General features: G+C 41.5%; 4 protein-coding genes across 7 annotated transcripts in view; 2 read left to right on the top strand and 2 right to left on the bottom strand.

Annotated features, from left to right (window-relative positions):
• Positions 1–738: 738 nt before the first annotated feature.
• dffb (DNA fragmentation factor, beta polypeptide (caspase-activated DNase)) lies at positions 739–5,698 on the top strand. Of its 2 annotated transcripts, XM_006785365.3 has the most exons (7): positions 739–1,073; positions 1,734–1,860; positions 1,979–2,164; positions 3,029–3,108; positions 3,209–3,382; positions 3,743–3,843; positions 3,958–5,698. In XM_006785365.3, exons 1-7 carry the CDS (start codon positions 960–962, stop codon positions 4,205–4,207), a joined length of 1,032 nt encoding a protein of 343 aa, XP_006785428.2. In that variant the 5' UTR covers positions 739–959; the 3' UTR covers positions 4,208–5,698. The 2 variants fall into 2 exon arrangements, with proteins under 2 accessions (XP_006785428.2, XP_087689432.1); XM_087833306.1 differs by having other exon boundaries at positions 3,743–5,698.
• Positions 4,404–8,004, bottom strand: c20h1orf174 (chromosome 20 C1orf174 homolog). Its single transcript, XM_006785369.3, has 4 exons — positions 7,760–8,004; positions 6,795–6,866; positions 6,215–6,583; positions 4,404–5,555 (listed from the first exon to the last, which is right to left on the bottom strand). Exons 1-4 carry the CDS (start codon positions 7,769–7,771, stop codon positions 5,415–5,417), a joined length of 594 nt encoding a protein of 197 aa, XP_006785432.1. The 5' UTR covers positions 7,772–8,004; the 3' UTR covers positions 4,404–5,414.
• Positions 8,005–9,361: 1,357 nt separating this feature from the next.
• On the top strand, positions 9,362–11,554 carry b3gnt7l (UDP-GlcNAc:betaGal beta-1,3-N-acetylglucosaminyltransferase 7, like). Its single transcript, XM_006785373.2, has one exon. It carries the CDS (start codon positions 9,579–9,581, stop codon positions 10,812–10,814), a length of 1,236 nt encoding a protein of 411 aa, XP_006785436.2. The 5' UTR covers positions 9,362–9,578; the 3' UTR covers positions 10,815–11,554.
• cep104 (centrosomal protein 104) overlaps positions 11,340–23,297 on the bottom strand; it is a 42,137-nt gene continuing 30,179 nt past the window's right edge. For 2 of the 3 annotated variants that reach the window (XM_006785371.3, XM_035905653.2), the window contains exons 17-22: positions 21,744–21,816; positions 21,443–21,551; positions 21,159–21,297; positions 18,876–18,943; positions 16,662–16,749; positions 11,340–13,717 (exon numbers count right to left, since the gene is read on the bottom strand). In XM_006785371.3, the coding sequence (XP_006785434.1) occupies positions 13,587–13,717; positions 16,662–16,749; positions 18,876–18,943; positions 21,159–21,297; positions 21,443–21,551; positions 21,744–21,816 (608 nt within the window). In that variant the 3' untranslated portion in view covers positions 11,340–13,586. Of the gene's footprint in view, positions 13,718–16,661; positions 16,751–18,875; positions 18,944–21,158; positions 21,298–21,442; positions 21,552–21,743; positions 21,817–23,297 lie in introns of all 3 variants that reach the window. The other variant, XR_015717053.1, reaches the window with a different exon arrangement.

Below are 23,297 nucleotides of genomic sequence, written 5' to 3'. Positions count from 1 at the left end.
ATACTTAATATACGAATTGTATTTTTTAACGCAAGTCTACATTTTATTCCCGAAATTTAAAATATAGAGAAAAATTCGCATTGGCCGCCTCTAATCGTTCATACCTTTCAGTTGGTATTTCCTGTCGTGCTGCGTCAGTTGCTATGGTAATACTCATCTTTCCATTTAGGTCTCGTATGAACGTCAGCATCTCCAATTTAAAGTTAGTTTACTGCCACACTCGCAATATAAATGTTATTTTCTTTTTAAATATACAAATGTAATAATTATCTTTAATATATTAGTAGAGTATAATTTGTAGGAGGAGCTGTGGCTGTAGTCTTAAGCTGAACACATGAGCAGCTAATTCAGGGGCGTGCTTAGACTCAGTTCCCCCAGAAGGACACATGCTGCCCATTCTCACAAAACACTGCTGTCTAAAACCAATAGACAGAAAAACAAATTATGCACTGAAAAGAAAAGAGAATGTCAGAATAATCTATGTATTATGATCTGGCAAAAATAGCTCTCCACTTTCAGAGATATATAGCAGAGAAAATCCTAACCAAGTACTGGCCCAGTGTTTGAAAGAGGAAGACAAAAACAGAACTGTGAGAATCCAAAGAAGATTTCAAAAGGGATTAAGACAGATGTGTGACTTGTTATCAAGTGTTGCATAACCTATATAAACTGTAACGCTAATAAAGCCATTTGAATTGCATTATTATTGTAATCATTAATATTCACAACGTGTACTTGATATCCAGTGTGTCTACTACACGCGGAATGTTTTCCCCATGAAGATACTACTGTAATGTAAATAAATATAAGTTACTTTCACCACCAATCACGCCACAATAGCAAAGAAAGTAAGGAAAAGCACCAGTAGGGGGCAATCACACACTTCCGCTGCTGCTCCGAGCCTCAAGAGGAGGAAGAAGAAGGAAGCGGTAGGTACAAACCGAAAACAAAACAGCGAAATGTTCGGGGAAATTAAACCTGTGAAAATTAGGAGTTACAGTGAAAACAGGAAATACGGAATTGCCGCAAAAGATGTGAAGGAACTACTGAAGAAGGCCTGCAATTTGCTACTGGTGAGTCTTGTAGGAATTAGTTAGTTTTTAACACCTTATACGGCTGTTCCGCTTTTTTTTATCTGAGAGGATGTGACATAAACGTCATCGCTGCTAGTAAACAAAAGAAATTAGGCTTTTATTTTTCCTAATTAGTAGTAACTCGATACGTGATTGGTTTGGTCCAAGATCACCTCCACTGTGAAGAAGATACGACATAAAATAATTTTCGCATCATTTTTAGAGAACTCGGTAAACAGGATGTAAGTGAAAAAGCAACAGTTATGTCACGTTCAGGTCAAAGTGACATGTAGCCTCTACGTTTATATTTCAAGATGCTTTTTTTTTATTATTCCATTTAGATTAAATTCTGTTTATGATGGGCTGGGAGCAGAATTCGTTCATTATTAAAGTATGGCCTCGGGCACATTTTGTATAAACTCGCTGAAACAAAGAGAAAATGATCTGTTGGTGGAAATCTGTACTGCAGGGATTTGGTTTAATTGGAGTTTACATCGGATAAATAAATCCATTTAATCTGAGCAGACTCTCACAGATGGCTCTCTTATAAAATATGTCAAGTTTACAGATTATTTATCTGGTCTAAAAAGCTTCTACTTCTAGTCCCTACAACACATTTGTCATTGGTGTTTTTACCTGTTATGTTCTCCACGAGTCCAGGTGCCACTCTCTGGTGCACGTGTTTGCTTGTATGAGGACGGGACAATAGTGACGGAGGAATTCTTCCCAACTTTGGCAGATAACACCGAATTGGTTCTTATATCTAAAGGGCAGACCTGGAGTGGAGGTAGGAGGATCAACACCAGACAAGGGTTTCTACTGTAAACTTGTGTTTTCATTCTCCCAGTCAGCTAAACTGCTGGATGATTGTGATGTTGCCTAATCTTTATGCATCTGATTTTTAGTTGTGTGTGACATCAGTCAGCTACTCAACACAGACCGGCATGCCGACAGCCTCATTGAAGCAGCGAAGGGGCTCCTCTCTGATGAGAAATCTTCAAAGAGGCGTAAAATCTTGACAGACCTGCTACAGAACCTGGAGGATAGGTCGGAGCTGGAGAGCAGAGAGGAGGACGAAGACTGGTTCCAAGGTAGCAGCCTTCATCCTCTTGGAGAAGCACTCTTTGTTTTGTTTTAGAGTTCCTCAGACTTTTCCTGTCGTGGCTTCTTTTGAGGTCAAACTCCCAGCCTGTCTGCACAAGGCTCAAAGAGTACAGTTAGGCCTGTAGGAATTGTGACAGTGGCAGTGTTTTGTGAATTTGTCTCTATGTTCCACCACAGTGGATTTTAAAGCGAACAATCAAGATGTGATTGGAGTGCAGACTTTCAGCTTTAATTCAAGGGATTTAACAAGCTTGCTGAGCCTTGACCTATGAGGGTCATGAAGGGTGGAGGCTGCCCCGCCCTACTGCTTTCTGCTGGACTTTGCTACTTCTTCACATGAACTGTGAATAATAATATAAATTATAATAATTTATAAATAAATAGATTTAAATAAAAAAAAAAACCTAACTTTTAAGCCTCTGAAAATGGGGCTTATGTATAAAAAGGACTCGAATTCCCAAACAGTTAATGCAACACTTTGATCAAACCCCTTGAAATAAAGCTGAAAATTTGCACTTTAATCACATTTTGATTGATTTTAAAATCCATTATGGTGCTGTGCACAGGCAGTATTACAAATATTGTGTCAATGTAAAGAAATCCCTTTAAAGAAAAGCACTATAAGACATGTGCTACTGTTACTAGAGAACTGGGAAACCATGAATAGATTAAGTCAGTCTTGTGTCTTTTTCCAGTATAAAAGCATTGTGAAGACTCAACACCATTATATTTGGACAATGTTTGAGCAGTGTGACTACGTCTGTATAATTGATCACTTTTTCACAGATGTTTCTCTTGATGCGAGTCTAAATGAATCTGTTGAGCATCTTGTTATTTGTGTTTCTCTTCAGGTGTTGATTCTCGATTTAAAACAAAGTCTGCCTACATGAAGTACAACTGTGAAAGCAGGATACGCGGCTACTTGAAAGAGGTAAACTTGGGAGCCAGGTAACACTCTGTACCTGAGGTCTTTACAGGATTGCTCCACAGTCAGCTGTTCTGACAGTTCTGTTTTTTGTTGTTTTTGTCAGCTGGATAATGCCACCAAATCCATACAGAAAGCAAAAGTGAGGGCAGAGTTTTTGAAAACCTCCCACAGCCTCGCAGAAATGCTGAAAATAGCCAAGTATAATGGCTGCTACTTTGACAGGACTGAAAAGCAACCAGATCGCCTTTGTACTCAGGAGGGATGGTTCACCTGCCAGGTACTACAAGAATACAAGCTGTGAGGTATTAAGAGGTCTAACAGAGTTGAATGGGCATGAGAAACAAATGCAGGCAACATGAGTTTTACACTGTCACAGACAGGCTTTTGAGCTCTGAGGGAAAGACTCTTGAATCTGTACAGAGTAGCTGGGATCTGCTCCAAATGACTTGTCCGAGGTTAGTTGTATGTGAACAGAAAAGTCAGAGACAAAAGTGCACTGTGGTGTGAGAATCAGAGCAAAGATAAAAAGTAGTGTTTAACTCGGCTTAACAGTCATTACATTTAAAATGTCTCAAAAATATTAAAAGTCCAGATGTGCTTCAGACTAAGTTCCTCTTCCTCTAAATTGCATCCTCAGGGATCATTTGATGAGAAAGTGTGCAAATCTCTTCACTCTATCAACCCCTATGGAAGCCGCGAGGGCAGGATTGTCTTCAGCACTTGGAATTTGGACCACAGGTTCACGCCACCTTTAGTTTATTTACAAGATTTTTTTGAGGGGTTTTTTTCTTGTTTTTTGTTGTTGTTTTTTTGCTTTACATCCTTTCATGCAATTCTTCAATTTGTTTCCAGGATTGAAAAGAAGAGGACAGTTATTCCCGCTCTGCTGGAAGCTCTGCAGAATCACAGGAGCACTGACATCAACCTGAACTACTTCTACCAACTCCTGTTCACGAGGGAAAACCTGAAGCTGGTCCACATCGTCTGCCACAAAAAAGGAGCTCACAACCTGCAGTGTGACACCAAAAAGATCTATAATAATGCCACCAAGGATCTAAAAGCAAAACAGAAGCCCAAAGTAAAGAAACAGCGCATGACTTGAAGTCCTGTAACAAATGAGTGGACTGTGATTTGTTTGATGAACTTGGTAAATAATTAACTCGGAAAAGAACCCATCACATCAGTTGGAAAGGTAAATTTGCCTTTGCCATCTCCCCGACGTAGTCGTGACATCAGCTTCTGAGCTCCAAACCCACCATGGTGAACTTTAATTTCATATTGGAAGTGATCGACCACACTTAAGAAACCATGAAATTCATTTATTTGTTCACTGTATTGGCACTGTGATGTAAAGTACACAAATTAAGTACAAAGATGATAACGAATCATGCATTTACTGAGAATGCTGCATAGAATGTGAAAAGCAAATTGACATAAATAAGGCAGTAAATATATAAAATATTTGGACGGTTTAGAACAGTCATGTAAAAAATACAGGCGACAACATCTAGTGCAATTACTGTTAACCTCTTGGTTAGATTACATTTTCACTCAGGTTTAAATTATCCAGTCTTTCAGACTGCAGTCTTGTATGAGGAACCTTTTTGTTTTTTTTAAACAACACTCTCTTACAAATTTTAGAAGAACCCTCTCAGGGAAAATTAATTCATTACATTGATTATGTATTGATACAGATGTGTTATATATTTCAAAGCTGCCAGAAACGTGAGCACACATGAGTTGAGCATGAAGAGACACTTGGTGAATAATGACTTTTATGCAGAAAACTGTTGAAGATGTTCAGCTTAAGCAATGAATTTGTGCTATTAAAGCTCTCAGTACAGATGTTCATGCTCCATCCCTCCTCATTACAGATGTGTAATCTAAACTTAGACTGAAATTGTCACTCTGTTGCTCTTGTCAGCATGTAACACTGACAATTAATCAGTTTTCATTTGTATGGGAAAACAAAAACTTAAATCCAGCATTTTCTTTAGTATCTCAGAGGCTAATCTGAAGCTGCGCTCAGGATTTCAATTTTCTACATAAAGTGCTATAAACACTGGTGATGGTTACACCAGATATAGCTACACCAGGTGTTATGTGAGCGTACATTCAGCAATAATTTCAAAAACATTACTGCATTTACTCACATTGGCCATTTTCATTTTATTATTGCAGTTATGACTTTTTAAAAATCTAATTATTGATTGAATGCAATGTTTGAGCAGGTAGTTTTCTAAGTGCTGAGAGGTTTAATGTCTTTTCATGAGCAGAACTTTCTCAGTTATAAGAGCGGCAACTCTTCACTAAGTGCCCACCCCGTTGTCTCGCTGCACACCGTTGAAATCCACCTCGTCTTCATCGCTGTCCTCTCTAGCGTAGTAATGTCGCCTCCTGTTCTTCCTTTGGGCGCGGCTAGAAGACGAGGATGATCTTTCAGGAAAATCCTGTGGGATGAATCCATATTTAGAATTCATTTAATGCAACATTATTTTCACCAATTGTGCTGAAGATATAACTGCAGGAATGATGGGCCTAGAGATGTGGGGGGATAAAATCTATGTGTATGGATAAAATTAAAGTTATCAGTGAGTAACAAATCTAACTAGGGGTTGTTACTGCTCTCATATTACTCCAGCCCTGCTTATAAGAAAGTGAAATGTCAGTTTATTTAATGTTAACTGTGAGTGAAACCAGAAAAAGAGAAGGAAAAAAAATCAGCAATCATATTTATTTGAGAAAGAATCCAAACCTCAAGGCGAACTTATAATGTATACATTAGGGACTCCTGGCACGGTGAGGCTTTTATGTAACTCATGGTCTTCTACTCTGTACATTATTGCCCATATTTTGTGTTTTATTAGCAGGAAGACCCTTTTGGTACATCCAATAATGCACCAATTTTAAGGTCCAAATGTATAACAAGTCTAACATATCTTTCAACTCCCATGTCTATAGCAAAACACCCTAGAAGTGCAGCTTTAAATGAATAGATATGGATGATGATTCTTCTAAACTGATCATCAGTAAGCAGACGTTTTCTTTACCAAACAAAAAAAGACAAACAACCCTGTTTCCCCCAGGAATTAAAACCAACGTGCCTCACCTGTACAGCATCCAGGTTTCCAAAGAACTGCTCCACAGGAAGGATCTGATTACTGTCATCATCTGGGAACATAATTCTGCCCGTTTCTTCATAATCCATATGCTCAGGCTCATATTTGTCCCAGATGCTATTCATTACGCAGCTGTCTGAATCCTGTCCCATCATCAGCGCATTCTCTTTACCTTCCTGTCCTTCATGCTCTGGTGATGCTGAGCACCTCCTCCTGCCAGAAGACTGGTGACATTCACAGCTGATGCAGGAGTCTCTCTCCAGAGGACCAGCTGCTTTAGTGTTCCCAACTGCTGAGCTGCTCTCAGATGACGAGTTTGCCTTTGGACTTTTCACACATTTCCTCCTTGCAGCAGATGTCTATGATACAAAAGTTAAGGAACAAAGTTAGGATGATGTTGGGGTAACCACAGCGGGACTCCACTGCAGTAATCAGATCCAGTTAATTTGGAGCCACTCACAGCTGTCCGGTGTAGCGGTTACAGCTGTAGGGGTGTAGATAACTATAACTCCTGCCTTTCTTTTTGACTCATCACACATCTGCAGCATTATGTACACAGACAAAACAAACCTTTCTGGAGTTTCTGGTCTCAGAGCTGCTCTTCCTCTTTCTTGGCTTCAAATGATCAACTTCACCAGGCATCTGCAAAGCATCATGATGTTTGTTTATATAAAGTACTTTATTAATGCAATGACATTGTGGGGGGAAAAAACAAACTATGGTTTTAGTCAGCTGAGAGGAAGCCGTCATAATGCCAGCGTTTGCTCCTGCTAAGCAGAAAATTAGCAAATGTTTTCACTCCACTCAGTAAAAGAAGCTAAATTTATCGGGCAGCTGTTTAACGGGGACAGTTTTAGAATTTTCGCTTGCATACAGATTTGTCATTTTCCATTTTAAACACTGTCTTAACAAAAAAAAAATTAAATAGTGGACAACGTCAATGGATAGCTATAAAGCTGGCTCTGCAGTCTCGCTGAGCTGCTTAAACCCTCCAACAGCACCCCTCTATCCTCCGCCGGCTAAACTCCTGCTAATTTACTGGCAAATTAAAGTCACGTTACTCGTCAACTATGACCCAGTTCTTCCAGTACATCCCTAATCCCTCCAGCGTTGCTTTTTCACATGTAGACGTGCCCGAGCTACGCCGAATGTAAGTCCATAAAAGGCAGCTGATAGTTGAACTGCTAAGACCACAACACCTGCTCAGCACAGCAGCTAGCTTTCGTCTAGAAAAATCAAAGCAATATCGTCGGAAAATAACCCACCCACCCCCAGTCAAAAATGCCCCGGGTATCATAATGTGAACCATGCTAGTTATGTTGCTAGAACAATGACTCCAGCCGTCTGTATCGGTACAACAACACCAACACGAAGGTCACGACGAAGCTAGGTGTCACTAAACACAACAAAAACGCCTAATTTCGACATCTCGGCAACAAGCTAATGCGGCCAGCTACGAGCTAACAGTAGGAGAGAAAAAAATAACTAATTTGACCTGCCTGCCGGTTTTCTCATTTAATTAAACACGTACTTACCTTATGTATCATTTGCCGGCGTGGATATTTAGGTTTTCAGCTACGATATTGAAAGTTTACACCACCTTGGGGTTTTCTGGCTTTCCAATCGGCTGGCTTCAACTAGCGACTAAACAACGGCGATAATTTTACGACGTAAGCGCTCCCCGCCGCCTGCCTGCCCGGTGTATTTCCTGCTGGTGAGGTTCACTCAGAGGTCTGCAGTTTCAATACCAGGACGTCCTCTGCGCCACACTGCACCGCCATCGACGCCACCCTTTACTAAAGAGCATTAGAGAAAATAGAGAAAAAAAGAAGTATATCTTAAAATGCACGTGTTATTTTATATTTATATATATAATATTCGATTTCTATTACAAAATATATATGTAATTAAAAGTAGTTTAGTTCGAGGGGTTTGTAAATGCTTTTTACTAGATCTATTTTTCTATGTATGTTATTTTCTTTTAGGTTTTTTTCCCCACTGTTTTAATATTTTATTTTTTGACAAACTTGGCTTTTCTCCACTTTTACGCCATCTCAGTGATTCTGCGGGAGTTGTTTCCACCCATCTCGTGACTTATGCTAATGAAAGGGGTTCTCGTGACACGCTGATTCACAGTAAGCTCGTATTTCTCCGTGTTATTTTGTGAGATTGGACAATCATACGTAAAATGCCAGTTCACGCCATGTTTCAAAGTTTGGCTTTTGTTTAGCAGTGACGTATGAAGGAGGAGATTCCGGAAGTCGAATGCAGTTCCAGTCGACGTCCACAAGATGGCGCAATAAGGTTTTTAAAGAAGCGTCTAATTCTTTTAGTCAGCCAACAGATCACACTGGCTTCGGTTTTAACAGCTATGTAATAATTTAGAACATACAGTTGACTCTGTCCGGTAACAAAACAATAAATAAACATAATTTTGAAATCATTTCATGTTCTGTCATTCATCGAACAGTTCCAGTCAGGAGGCTATTGATTGCCTCCCTCTCCTCCAGAGCAACCGACAACAACACGCGGCAACAGATGGTGGGGCCCCACGGATCTCGGCGTCACGGACTCAGTGTGGGATTGTTGTACGTTAGGAGACAGAAAACACCGAGACAGCTCGAGGAGGGCTGTAGTCCAGTATTTCTCACCTAGCACTGGAATTAAAATTGGACTGTCAAACTTCTTTAGAAAATCATCATCGCTGTTCCTTTATAAACGCTGTGGTGTTTGTTTTATTCCTCACACGTAGATGGTTGTTGAATTATTTCTGAATCATTTCGTTGTATTTTAGTTTAGTTGTAGTCACTTGTAATCATGAAAATTAACGCGGATTAAAGGAGCTACTGATATTTAATATTAAGAATAAGATAAGGTTGTGGTGGCTAGTGGATCGCAAAACCTGGTGAACACGTGTGTGTGTGTGTGTGTGTGTGTGTGTGTGTGTGTGTGTGTGTGTGTGTGTGTGTGTGTGTGTGTGTGTGTTAGACAGAGAGAGAGAGAGAGAGAGAGAGAGAGAAATGGGATATCTGCCGGTCCCAGATCAGTTTAGTTCATTAAGGGGAGGAGATATTTGGGGGGGGGGGGGAGATAGTGGTATCCTCCATCAGGTCTCCAGATAGTCTGTGTGGAGCCAAACCCTGAGAAGAAGCTTCGGGACGAATTAGACAGCAAAGAGGGACGAATGTGTGACTTTACTCTGCGCTGTCATGGTCAAGAAGTGGCCAAGGAGACACTTGACTGAGCGCTCTTACCCCGTGTCTTCGTGAGGTGGGACTGCGGTCTCCACTCGGGCGCACAGTTGTGAAACATTATGAAGGCATCTAAGGGTCCCAGCGTGTCACGGTGACAGCAATGGATCACTTTTTTCGTAGAAAGCGGATCCCCGCTTTTCTGAAACCCCTGTTGAGTCTGTCTCTGATCTTTGCGTCTTTTCTCATGATCCAAAAGCTGAAACTGTCGGAGAAAGACGCAGTGGGGGTTAAACATGTGAGGGATCCGGCCTGGTGCGGCTCTGAGTGTTTTTCATTCAAGAAGACAGTTGTGACCAGTTCGGGGACCTCAGATTCTCCCGTGCCCGTCAAGGATTTGGAGATACAGCGTGTCGCGAATGTAACTCGGTCTTCGTGGGACGCGCAGGTTCTCAACTGTAGCGCGGACGCATCGGTGAGGACCCAGGACTGGTTCCGGCGCTTGGACCAGAGATTTCACCAGTTTGTGCTTCACAGACACTGCAGGTATTTCCCCGTGCTCATCAATCACCCGGAGAAGTGCGCCGATGGAAACGTTCACCTCCTTGTGGTGGTCAAGTCCGTTATCGAGCAGCACGACCGGAGGGAGGCCGTGCGTAAAACCTGGGGGAAGGAGCAAACCGTGAATGGGAAGAAAATTAAAACTTTGTTTTTACTCGGAAGCCCAAACACTGGCAAAGACGCCAAGAACCTACAGAAACTGATCGAGTATGAGGACCAAATCTTTGGGGACATCCTGCAGTGGGACTTCATGGACACTTTCTTCAACCTGACTCTGAAAGAGGTAAATTTTCTCAAGTGGTTCTATATCTACTGCCCCAAAGTGCAGTTTATATTTAAGGGGGACGATGATGTGTTTGTGAACACGCACAACCTCCTGGAGCTCATCGACTTCAAAGTGGAGCAGCGCAAAGCGGCCAACTTGTTTATGGGGGACACCATCTCCAAGGCGATCCCCATCCGAAACCGACAGAGCAAATATTACATCCCCAAGGAGTTGTACGACAAGCCGTATCCACCCTACGTGGGAGGTGGGGGGTTTCTGATGTCCGCCTATTTAGCCCGAAGGCTGTTCGTGGCCTCGGAGGGCGTGGAGTTGTACCCCATTGACGATGTGTTTTTGGGGATGTGCCTGCAGAGGCTCCACTTATCCCCAGAGATGCATCCGGGCTTCAGGACATTCGGCATCACCAGACGCAGGGCGAGCACAATGAACACAGAGCCCTGCTTTTATAAAAACCTAATCGTGGTCCACAAACTGAGCGCGCAGGAGCTGCTCAGGATGTGGAGCGTGGTGCACAGCCAAGACCTGATCTGCGCACTAAAAACTTCGATATGACTGACAGAAAGTATAAAGTAAATAAATTCACTAAATCTGAGCTCACGGAAAGTCTTCTTTGGCCGATCATGCTTGATGATCTTTACGCAATCTGCGGAGTCACGTTAATTTTTCCTCTACCGTTACGCATGGGTCTGACATGGAAGATGAACTGAATTTAATACTGTGTGTTACATTAAAACGGTTGATTTGTTTTCAGCTAACTCGGCAGGTTGGCGCTCTCCTCTCCACTTCTGTATGGGTTGATTTTCCGTTTTGTAAAAACCACTAGAGCACAGCTTTCGCATTGTGAAAGCATCCGTGTTTCTGTGCCATTCCAGACTGTACTGCCTTAATCTGAATTTAAAAACTTATTTAGAGACGTAGATGTAATAAACCCACGGGTGTTCGTGCAGGTGCGAAAAAGACTGACTTGTTACATCTAAGTGTTTCCCTTAAGCTTTCTTTTCCGACTTCAGGATTTCATTGCAACGTTCAAGTGCAACATGCGACTACATGATTTACAGCATAGAACACACAGCTGCATTCATATTTGAATGATTATTTTATTGAATAGAAATTGTAAATTGTAAAAATCTAATTATGGGTATTTTAAAGATAATATATTGGTTCTGTTTTACCTTGTTTTGTAAGATTTACAGAGGCAGCCTTGAAACCAAAGAAACCACGTGTGTGTAACACTGTAAATTCATGTGTGTTAGTGTCAATAAAACCAGAGCTCTCTTGTAAACACTGAATAACGTTGCAACACTTGATTGATATGTGTTTTATATTGCTCAACAATAATCCTGGAAGTTGGACACTGCCCATTTTTTTAATACACAGGGGGCTCCTAAACAGAGCCGTGTATTACATGTAACTTTTATGGTGAAACACTAATGGGGAATTTTGATTACATGGAAGCACATGTGCAATAATCCCTGAATAATGATTTATTTAACAAATACATCTGCAGAAAAAAAGAAGTCAAAATGCTGTTGACTACAAATGCATGAACACAACTTATACATCTACTTTTGCTGCAGCTCTCAGTACAGAAGCATACTAAAGCAAGTTGTTTCCCCACTAATAAAACATACGCTCACATTAATGTTATTACAGTTTCCAGATACATCACAATCACTTTGTCGTCATCATAACACTGTGCAGCACAACAGGAGCACAACTGAAGAGATAATTATAAACCAGGCTAAATGTTATATGTAGGATTTAACTTTCCAGCTTGTGATTCTATCACTTTGAAGCCAGTGATGTGATTCTGAACACTGGAGGGAAAACCATGTGGTGTACATACAGTATGTAGCATATTCATGTCCACTTCTTTCCTCATTCTAGCAGTGCTGTTTCACTCAGAGACCTTTGTCTCATTTTACTTCTACTTCATACTATCAGTAGGCATTGTGGAGGGAAGTAAGTCACTGCAGTGTGCTAGAAATTCAGCAGTAAAACATCATCCTTTGGCAAAGTGCTATTTCTATATAGAATTATTATAAAAGGAAAGCAAATATGTAAACAGTTGGCTAAGTGTGAAGTCAACAGCAAAGCTTCCCTCAAAGCAAAGAACATCTTCCGCTTGTAACTAAACTGTGATCTCGTTCCTCCTCCTGTTACTGGGTGTGCAAGAAGGTATGAGTCATCGTCTTCTGAAGGGATGTAGCAATTAGACATATTTTTACTGAAACTGCGACGGTTACCCATAGAAGTTTCTCAACCCATTCATCTGGTGTAGTCCGATTCTACACAAGAAACTGTTGATTTTAGTTGTGCTCTGCAGCATAAACTTGCCAATCCTTACAGTGTTTAGAAGGTGGGTGGAGTTCCATGGGACAGCTAGCTATCTGCAAGGTGCATGGATCAGCGGATGAAATCTTAAAAGGTCCAAACTTGCACTAGCACATTTACACAGATGAAGGCAATAAGCCATGTTAGACAAGCAGTGAAGTTCTACATACTCCAAGAGGTTTGGCCTCTTCAAACTCTACAATTTGAAGGTTAGGATAAAATAAATGTTAACATGCTACACTTGTTTGTTTGTTTTTTAGGTGTGAGAAAATCGTTGAGATAGCACGTTTATAAGCGAGAGCTTGTACTGCAGTTTAAGGATGTATAAATTATAAATTGCAGATAACCACTCAGAAACTAATCATAAAACCTCACTACACTGGTTGCATTATGAGGGGTCAACTTCTAAAACACAAGCCTAAAGTTCTATCACCCTGTACACTGCTGCTTTACCTTTACACAAACTCTGTTTAAAATCCATCTTGTGAGTCACACAAAGTCACAGTTGGGAAGTGCAGTCCAACAGTGAGGGACTACCCGTTAAAGCTGTACAATTCCTCTAAATGGCAGTGAAAAAAAGAGCCTCAAAACCAACAAATCCTATAAGGGGATTTCAGTAAACAGCACTCTGTGTGCCTATGTTTACTTGACAGGTGTGTGAGAGGCTAGAAGCTTGACGTGTAGTGAAAAGCATTTTCTGTTCTGTGTGAACATATCGCACATAACAGGATTAGAATTTACGTCATTGTCTCAACAATGGGTAAAACACAGTGTTGTAATTCTGTGATCTTATAAGACTTTAAATATATTAATGGCTTCAATCATAAAGTAATAATGGCTTTAAATATATTGCATATGTCAGTGAATACATCTGAAACGTCTCAAAAGTGCCCGAATGTGGAAATAATGGAGTGGGTGGGGTCGTCTGGTACTGTTGGCTTTCTCCTGTTGAAGTGTGAGGGGACGTCTCTGGGCTTCTTCAGACCAGCTTTAACGCTTCCCTGGTGGATACCCTCTGGCTAAAGGAGCCAGTGATGGGATTCGGCTGCCCCTGCCCATGGGCCTGGCTCTGGCTCCATATGACCTGACCTGCTTTAGCTTGGTTCCACCGAAAGCTGTGCCTGGAAACACCAAAACACATATGCACAAACAAAATGGTACTTTACAGTAAACTGATAGAGGAATATTAAAGCAGGGAGCCTTTATATTATTGCATGCACTTTGTCATTAACCTCCCAAGACCTGGCCTAAAAATTACTTCGATATTTTGATTTTAGTGGCTGAAAGGAAGGTGCTGTGGCATTTTTTTTTCTTTTGTCTTCTATCTTCTGATGAATATAAACTCTTTCCCCCATAAAGACAACATCTGACCACCTCCTCTCTACCCTTAGCGACCAGTTTTGACACATCAGTATTTACACATAAAGACGTGGTGTGATGACCATCAGAATAGTCTCTGGGGTTTTCCAAGTGTAGCTGCAAAGGGAGTAGATCACCCTCATCACTTATGAGGGACACCCAGGCATTTTGTTCACTTGTTCTACAGGCCTGAAATAAGAAACTATGAGATCATTTTAACACATAATTCTAGATAGTATTATGTATGCATTTAGAGAGTTAACCTAACTCAAATCTATAAGGCACTAAGAATGATCATGGAAGGTATAACAAAGGGCTGGGTAAGGCAGACAGGATTCAGAATCATGGGAGGGGAGTCACACCTAGTGCTGTCAGGAGATGATGTGGAGGAGAGACAGACAGACCAAGAAGGTGAAAGCTCAGAGGATGATATGCCAGTATTTGAGGAGGCTAAGCAGCGGAGAAATGAAAATATTATGTAAGAAAGGGCTTTGAAAGAACCAGTAAACCTGTATCCTAGCTTATCTGAGTCATTAACACAAATATGCTGAATAATGTTTTACGTTATAATGCTACCATTAAAAATTAGCAACTCCCTTTGAGTCGTGTGATCTGATATTAATTTTATTCGAAAACCTGGTTCACTATTGTCTGTTTGATGTATTCAGAGGACCAGCTATCTTGGTGATGATGGTTAGCATCATCCTGTTTTCCTGTTTAATGCTACATACTGCAAAATGTAAGTACTGTTTAAATATTGAATTGATAACGACAGGGGAGCTACAGTTTAATGCGCTTGTAGGATAAATATTATTAATCAGACTGATCAACAGGGTCAAAGAAGAAATCAAACTTTTATCTGATCTGTGTGTGCGTGTGTGTGTGTATTCTTATTACACATTCTAGGAATTATTATACCACAAAACTTCAAAGCCCTACATTAAATAATATGTATTATGTAAATGTAAGGTGAATGTGATCATTTTATCATTGCCCAGGCTCTTCAAAAGCTGGTGTATCCTCCTTTGAGCTTTCACCTTCACACTCTAATGTCTGGCCCTCCTCCACTTCCTCTCATGACAGCGCTACGTTGCACAATTTTGAGTAAAATCCTTTCCGTCTCACCTTGTCCTCCACCACAAAGGACACCAAATGAAAGTAACTATTTGATTTTTAGTAACAGAATCATAACATCTGTAAAAACCTGTTAGCCCAGCCCCAACAAATGAGTTGTCAGCAGATAGCACAGGATTTCCTCTTGGCAGAAGACGCTGTATTACATAAAAGTTCTCAGAGTCGTGCCCTCCACAGAGGACAAGAATAAATTGTTCAGGAGACAGTGGCGTGTCTAGAAAATTTTTGTTGGGGGGGCCAAGTAGGGGCACAGATTTGGAGAAGGGTGGCAGATGTAATTGGCAGATAATGTTAAAAAAAAATTCTACCAACCGTTAACCATAATTCAATAACCCTATAAACCTAATAACCGAATGCGCTTTTAACTCTTATTAGAATGAGATTTTAACCACTACGGTGCAAAGTTTTTAGATACTGTGTTGATAAAGTACAAGAGATACAATCAGTGCTTTGTCAGTGTTTATTCAGCATTCAGGGACAGCAATATTTGCATAGTATTTTTACTGACATATAGTGCACATATGTTTTGGGCAAGAAAAATCTGAATATTAAAATACGAACATTTTTAACTTACAATTGGCAAATTAGCCAATGCCAATGCAAAACTTTATCTGCCTATTAAAAAAAGAAGATAATCTTCTTACAAACTGTTGTTTGATTTTGAAACAGGAAAAAAGTGGGGAAACAACTGAAAAGACTAACATTTGAATAAAACCTGAAAGTAAGTAAATACTTTCTATGCTGCCTTATGGCAAACTTTGGTAATATTGATGTATAAAGAACAACACTGGCTGATGATGAAATACAGTCAGCTGGCATGGTGACACTCCACTGTCAGGAGACTTAACAAAGAAACCTGTAATACTAGAAAGGTCAGTATAAACAAAAAGGTTTTGCGATGTCAGCATAACATGGTGATGTCATTCTGATTAGATCAAGCGCCTATTGTTTGTGCTATAAACCAGTGATGCACCTATACGCCACTTTTCCAAATGTGAGCTGGAAAGAATTTCAAAGACGGCCAGCGAGAATGAAAACATGAAGATCAACTGGAAAAAACAGTCGACTTATAAAGCAACATTTTTCAGAGCAGGTCCCTGTTTCATACGTTTCAAGTTATTCTCACGATGGTCATTTGGTGGTAGTAGCATGCCAAAAGATTAATAAAATGTAGGTGTACACTGTCAACAAAAAAAAGGCTCCACAGGACAGCTTCAAATGATCCATGGCCCTAAAGTGTACAGTGGACTAAAGGTTCTCTGGCATCAAATAATGTAAACAGTAATACAGGCTGTTTTAGCATCACCACACAATCAGGTATGATACAAAAAACCCCCCAAAACAATCATTCACATTCTAGCATACATCAATCTAAATGATACACCAAAACCCATTACACTAGACTCCAAATTAATCTCTCACTATAATTTACATACCTCCTTTTATCAACTGGGGTACAAAACGACAGTGGAAAACTGCTGAACGTGGGTGCTTTCTGTACCTGTCACAGCAAGCGTTGGGAAAGTGGCTTAAAAAAAAGAAAAAAAAACGGGATGTGTATGAATACTTTACCTTGTGCTGGCTGGGTTCTTTGGGATGCCGCAGTCCTGCGTGAGTTTTGTTTACAGCCCTCCCTGCCCATGAGGTGAGCCTTCCAGGCCTGGAACAGGGACAAAGTAGCTCAGTGAGTTTGCTCCTCTCCCAGGCACTTTCATGACTGCGACAACCATGGGGTTACTGTAGGCCCAGTCAAGGCCTGAATGGCTGCCCTCCCTACCTACTAACACTGCAGTCTTTCATTGGGCTTACAGCCTCTCCTCCAGCAAAGAGAGTGCAACTTTCTGTGAGTTTTTTCTCCCTTATGTGAGGGCGTGAAGTGAGAAACTGCACGCAGTGAGTCAAACTTTTAATGAGAGCACAAATGCATCGCAGGAAAGGCTCAATAACACTTTGCACGTGTCACCATGAAGTTGGAAAAAATGATGTGTATAATCTATATCTCATGTTTTGTTTAGGTTGCAAGGATTAAGAAGTTTAATCAATAATTATTTTTGTGATTCTTTGTCTTTTTTGAATCGTTCGTAACCCATATTTTGTCATACCAACAGGATTAAATGGATATTATTAAATACACCTGACAAGCACGCTGTACTTATGTCATTAATATTATTACTGTTAAAAATATTTAGTGAAAACTCTGAAACCTCTTTCCTCATTCTAGTAATTCCGTTTCATTTAGAGATCTTCTTTGTCTCTTTTTACTTTGACTTCAGGCTGTCAGTATGTACTGAGGAGGGAAGTTAGTCACTGTAGTGTGCAGTAAAGCATCATTCTTTGGCAATGTGCTTTTCTACATAGAATATTAATGAAAGGAAAGGATATTTGTAAACAAAGGGCGATCGAGTCAAACTGTTGCATTTATCCATATATAAAAAGGACCATTACTACATCATGTTTACAACTTTAATTAGTTAAATTTCCTTTTTTTTCCCTCGGAAAATAATTAAACATCTGCTCTACAGATTCTACCAAGGGACATTAAGTAATATATGACATCCACAAACTTTCCGAAAACATTCACACCTTTAGGTCTTTATGCCCTGGTCTATTAAGTGTCTCAACAATATTGCTGCTAACTGAGGCAGGCGGGGCGAGCACACTTGCAGGAAGACTGTGTCTTTGAAACATGAGTTGCATGATTCATTAGGCCCCACAAAGACACAAACCAGAACGAAAGATGAATGAAACGGAGAACCAAGCGTTGCGTCTCCTTGTGAGACAGAGAATCTTGTTCGCTCCGTATCCACTTTCAGCTTCCCAGACACACCAAAGAGAAGCATGGATAGCTGTGCGACTCCAAAAGCACTGAAATACACAACTATTATCCCTGTGTTTATATTACATTCAACAACTTCTATTCAAATGTGTATTCAAGGTTTATTTATATTTCCCATTTGATGCAGTGACTGTCAAATCTTGAATAGAAACAAACGGGATGAAACTTTACCTACATAATACCGAGCTGTGAACTGCGTCAGCAGCCAAACTGCCGCTGTTTCAAATAAAATGTGGTCTATTTTGCAATTGTAGGAAGATGAGATGTGTTCATTGTCTATGTGTGAATGTGTTTCTAATCCACGCTGTAGTTATTATTAATCTCTGGTTCTCGTCCACAGGGCATCTTTGTTTTGTATCCCTCCTCTCGCCCTTCCCTAAGCCTGGTTCTGCCGGAGGTTACTTCCTGGGAAAAGGGAGTTTTTTTTCTTCCCACTGTTGCCAAGTACTTGCTCAAAGGGAGTCATCTGAGTGTTGGGGTTTCTCTGTATTATTGTTTACCTTACAATATAACTTGCAGCTTTGCAGTGACTGCTGTTGTGATTTGGTCGTATACAAATAAAATTAATTAAACTGAATAATCTGTATCCAGTTAAGTTTTATCTATGAGCAGCTAATCAGAATCTTTTGTCTTTAGTTCTTCTGAGACTAGCAAGAATGTGAGGAATGTGATTGTACTTTCTTCATCTTCTCAGTGAAACAGCCCATTAAGAACAAAGACTTTGCTTTCTTTGAAGTCCTTAAAGGTCAACATTAGCTGTCCTTTACTTCAACACCTGTTTGCTGCTAAAGCCTCGTTTGTGAAAGGCTTCTCTGTTTTACTATATGTGAAGCATTTCTACTTCTGCTTCTGACAAAGAAGATTTCTGCATATGCCAATAAATCAATGGTGAAACTTGTTGCCATTATTTCATAATTAACTAACTGACTTGTGCAACTACACAGTCTCACCTCCTCTCCGGGCGTGAAGTTGTTGTGACACAGAGGACAGTGGTTGGAGCCTTTACCCAAAACGGGGGCTGAAACACAAAGATGACACCTTCAAGTCAGCTCTTACAGAATTACAGAAAAGTTCCCATAAATGAATTTACAGTACTGAAAGAAAGCTGCTTGAAACAAAACACAGCTTTGAGCACTGGGTCTATTGTGGGAAATGTATGCTTATGCACAAGTGAAAGTTTAGTTTATCTGCCTAACCAACAGGAACTACTGTAAAGAAAAGGCTTGCCGTGTCAATTACTCATGGAACATTTGGAGAAGTATTGTAAGCCTTGCAGTGTTTTATTGCAGAATATTGAAGATGCTGGCTTTGTGAACATGTGTAAATGCGATGCAGCAACGGTACCCAACTATGAAAAGAGAGGTTACAAACTCTCAGACGGAACGGTTCGATAATTTGAGTCAAACGCAATCAAAGAAATGTACAACCACAGGGTGCTAAACCCAAAGTCAGTGGAAGAAACCCAGAGAAAATCGAGTTAAAACCAGGAGGAAAAGTACACGAGGGGAAGAAGGTTTATCTATAGGGGAATAATTAATCACTATTTCAGGAAGTATGCCTTCTGAAACTAATAAAATGCTGAAATCTGACTGAGGAATTTTTTGCAGTAAAGTAAGGACGGGAAAATCCCAACACAGACATGGATTAAGAGAAATGTAACTAAAGGATAACTAAATAGCTAAGTTCCTGTAAAACTGCAAAAAAACAAAACAAAAAACAAGGAAGCTGTGGAGCTGGCTGCTTTGCAGACCTGTTGTTTGCAGGCCTACGAGTCAGACTAATCATTCACTCCAAATGATATGCAGCCAAATAGTCAAGACTTTATTTGCATGCTAGTTTGCTTGTCATGTTTCGGCTGTGTGCAGGCAGGAATTGGACCCAAACGCAAACTCACGAGAAACGGGATTTAACTCAAAATGGCAGCTTTTATTGCTTAACAAAGAACGTCTACAAAACCTAAACTGAGAAGAATCTAACAAAACACACACAGGGAGACGCAGGGAGAAACACAGCATGAGGGAGATCGCGACACTGACACAGAGAAACACAGGGTTTAAATCAGGGGTGGGCAATCTCAGTCCATGAGGGCCGGTGTCCCTGCAGGTTTTAGATGTGTCCTTGAACCAACACAGCTGATTTAAATGGCTAAATTAGCTCCTCAACATGTCCTGAAGTTCTCCAGAGGCCTGGTAACGAACTAATTATGTGATTCAGGTGTGTTGACCCAAGGTGAGATCTAAAACCTGCAGGGACACCGGCCCTCGTGGACTGAGATTGCCCACCCCTGGTTTAAATGCAGTGGGAAATAACGAGGGGAAAGAGACACAGAAGGGGAAAACAGCTGGGAGAAATAGGACATAACGGGGCCCAAAGACACTCAATACATTCACGTAGGACACAGGCCTTCAAAGTAAAACAGGAAATGTAACATAGACGCAGACTTGACCAGGGGAGACAGAACAACTAAGAAACACAGAGAACAATAACAGGGAGACACAGAGGGCGGCTAACTAAATAATAAGAATACAAGAAAGCCAAACTAAGACACTAGACTACAGAATAAACTGGGGCAACAAAGAGAACTAAGATCATAATACAAAAACTCAGACACAAGAAACTCAAAACACTGGGTCACCGACCCAGGACCGTGACAGTGCTCCAGGATTACAGAGTTAAAAATGTAAATAATGATATAAATAAATAAATAAATAGTACATTTACAGAGAGCATGTAGCTCAGTAGAAATCTTCTTTTAGTGTGTATTAGTTATTGTTATTATTGGACCTCACCTCCTGTCGCCTGGCTAACACCTGACAAACAAATCCAGGGTAATATACAAGGTTAGGAAAATGACATGTTTTTAGAATGTAAATGTTTTGTTTTTCTTTTTTTCTTCCCAGTTTATTATTTCATATAGTTAAACCAAAATAGATCCAACCTTGAATTACCAAAGATTAAAAAATAGCTGCATTATATATTGTGGAACTGCTGCCTTATTACTATTATTGGATATTCACTGGTTCAGTTTTGATTTTATGAAATTGTCATTCGCTGTCATGTACAGTTTTTTTTTCTCAGTTACACTTATATGAGTGAGGCCTACCATGCACAGACCAAGGTCTCACAATCATTCCTGCCTACCATTTTGCCACCTAATAATGAAAGTGATAGCAGAGAAATATAAAAAAAAATGAGTCAGTTTCCTGCTGCATGGAAAATCAGAGAGAACTCACGATTGCAGCCAGGACCCTGAGCGTGGTGAACCAGGTCCTCGCTGGCCACAGCCTCTGAGCAGAGTGGGCACTGGCTGAATTTGGACCTGTTTTCACATTCACCCAGTAGGTGCTCCGTAAGGCTGGCTATTTCAACTACCTGTGAACACAATGCAAAGCTATACTCAATCAACTTGGTAATGCAGTACAGATACTTTCAGCAGCTGGATCTAACTCTTTGACTTCAGCTCTATAACAGAAGTGAAAACCTAGTGAGAAAAATAAATAAAAAATTAGCAGTCTACCTGTCGACATTCGTCGCAACGCCGCAACATCGGACAATGTTTCCAGTAGTGAAGGTCCAATCCGTCTTCTGTGAAAGACTCGTCTTTTTTACCGCAGAATATACACAAGCTACAACAGAGTGTAAAGTTAGAGGATCAAAGGGAACCAAAGTTTACCAAAGGACAATTACTGAACACAACATGGAAGATAAATGAATACCTCAACTGGAAAAAGCAGTGAATACACACTAAAAACTAAAACTCTCAAAAATAAAGGCCATTTGATTCATATATATAGCTTACAGGATTTTAAGGAACATACTTGTCCAGACAGTTGATTGATTGTTGGACATCACAACTTTCCATCCTCTTGTTCTGGGACCCTTTTGTGACAGCTGGAAATTAATAAGACAGTTATCTGTAACAGCCAGCACTACTGAATCAAAATCCATCCATCCATCCATCCATCTTCATCCGCTTTATCCGGGGCCGGGTCGCGGGGGCAGCAGCCTAAGCAAAGAGGCCCAGACCTCCCTCTCCCCAGCCACCTCCTCCAGCTCATCCGGGGGAACACCAAGGCGTTCCCAGGCCAGCCGAGAGATATAATCTCTCCAGCGTGTCCTGGGTCTGCCCCGGGGCCTCCTCCCGGTGGGACATGCCTGGAACACCTCACCCAGGAGGCGCCCAGGGGGCATCCTTACCAGATGCCCAAACCACCTCAGCTGGCTCCTTTCGATGTGGAGCAGCAGCGGCTCTACTCTGAGCCCCTCCCGGATGGCCGAACTTCTCACCCTATCTCTAAGGGAGATGCCAGCCACCCTTCGGAGGAAGCTCATTTCCGCCGCTTGTATCCGCGATCTCGTCCTTTCGGTCACTACCCACAGCTCGTGGCCATAGGTGAGGGTAGGGACGTAGATCGACCGGTAAATTGAGAGCTTCGCTTTTACACTCAGCTCCCTCTTCACCACGACGGACCGGTGCAGCGTCTGCATTACTGCAGCTGCAGCCCCAATCCGTCTGTCGATCTCCGGCTCCCTTCTCCCATCACTCGCGAACAAGACCCCGAGATACTTGAACTCCTCCACTTGGGGCAGGACCTCATCCCCGACCCGGAGTGGGCACTCCACCCTTTTCCGGCTGAGAACCATGGCCTCAGATTTGGAGGTGCTGATCCTCATTCCCGCTGCTTCACACTCGGCTGCGAACCGCTCCAGTGCGAGCTGGAGGCCCTCACCCGATGAAGCCAACAGAACCACATCATCCGCAAAAATCAGAGATGAGATCCTGAGGCCACCAAAGCGAAAGCCCTCCGCCACTTGGCTGCGCCTAGAAATCCTGTCCATAAAAATTATGAACAGAACCGGTGACAAAGGGCAGCCCTGGCGGAGCCCATCACCCACCGGGAACGAGTCCGACTTATTGCCGGCAATGCGAACCAAGCTCTTGCAACGGTTGTATAGGGATCGAATGGCCCGTAGCAATGGGCCAGACACCCCATACTCCCGCAACACCTCCCACAGGACACCCCGAGGGACACGGTCGAATGCCTTCTCCAAGTCCACAAAACACATGTAGACTGGTTGGGCAAACTCCCATGCACCCTCAAGTATCCTCGAGAGGATGAAGAGCTGGTCCAGTGTTCCGCGACCAGGACGAAAACCGCATTGTTCCTCCTGCATCAGAGGTTCGACTAGCGGACGAACTCTCCTTTCCAGCACCCTGGCATAGACTTTCCCGGGGAGGCTGAGGAGTGTGATCCCCCTGTAGTTGGAACACACCCTCCGGTCCCCCTTCTTAAAGATGGGGACCACCACCCCGGTCTGCCAATCCACGGGTACTGCCCCTGATCTCCACGCAACATTGCAGAGGCGTGTCA

Source organism: Neolamprologus brichardi, chromosome 20 (genome assembly GCF_056152115.1).
Source record: "Neolamprologus brichardi isolate AB-2024 chromosome 20, ASM5615211v1, whole genome shotgun sequence".
Classification (NCBI taxonomy): Eukaryota; Metazoa; Chordata; class Actinopteri; order Cichliformes; family Cichlidae; genus Neolamprologus; species Neolamprologus brichardi.
This window is presented reverse-complemented; position numbering and strand designations above follow the sequence as displayed.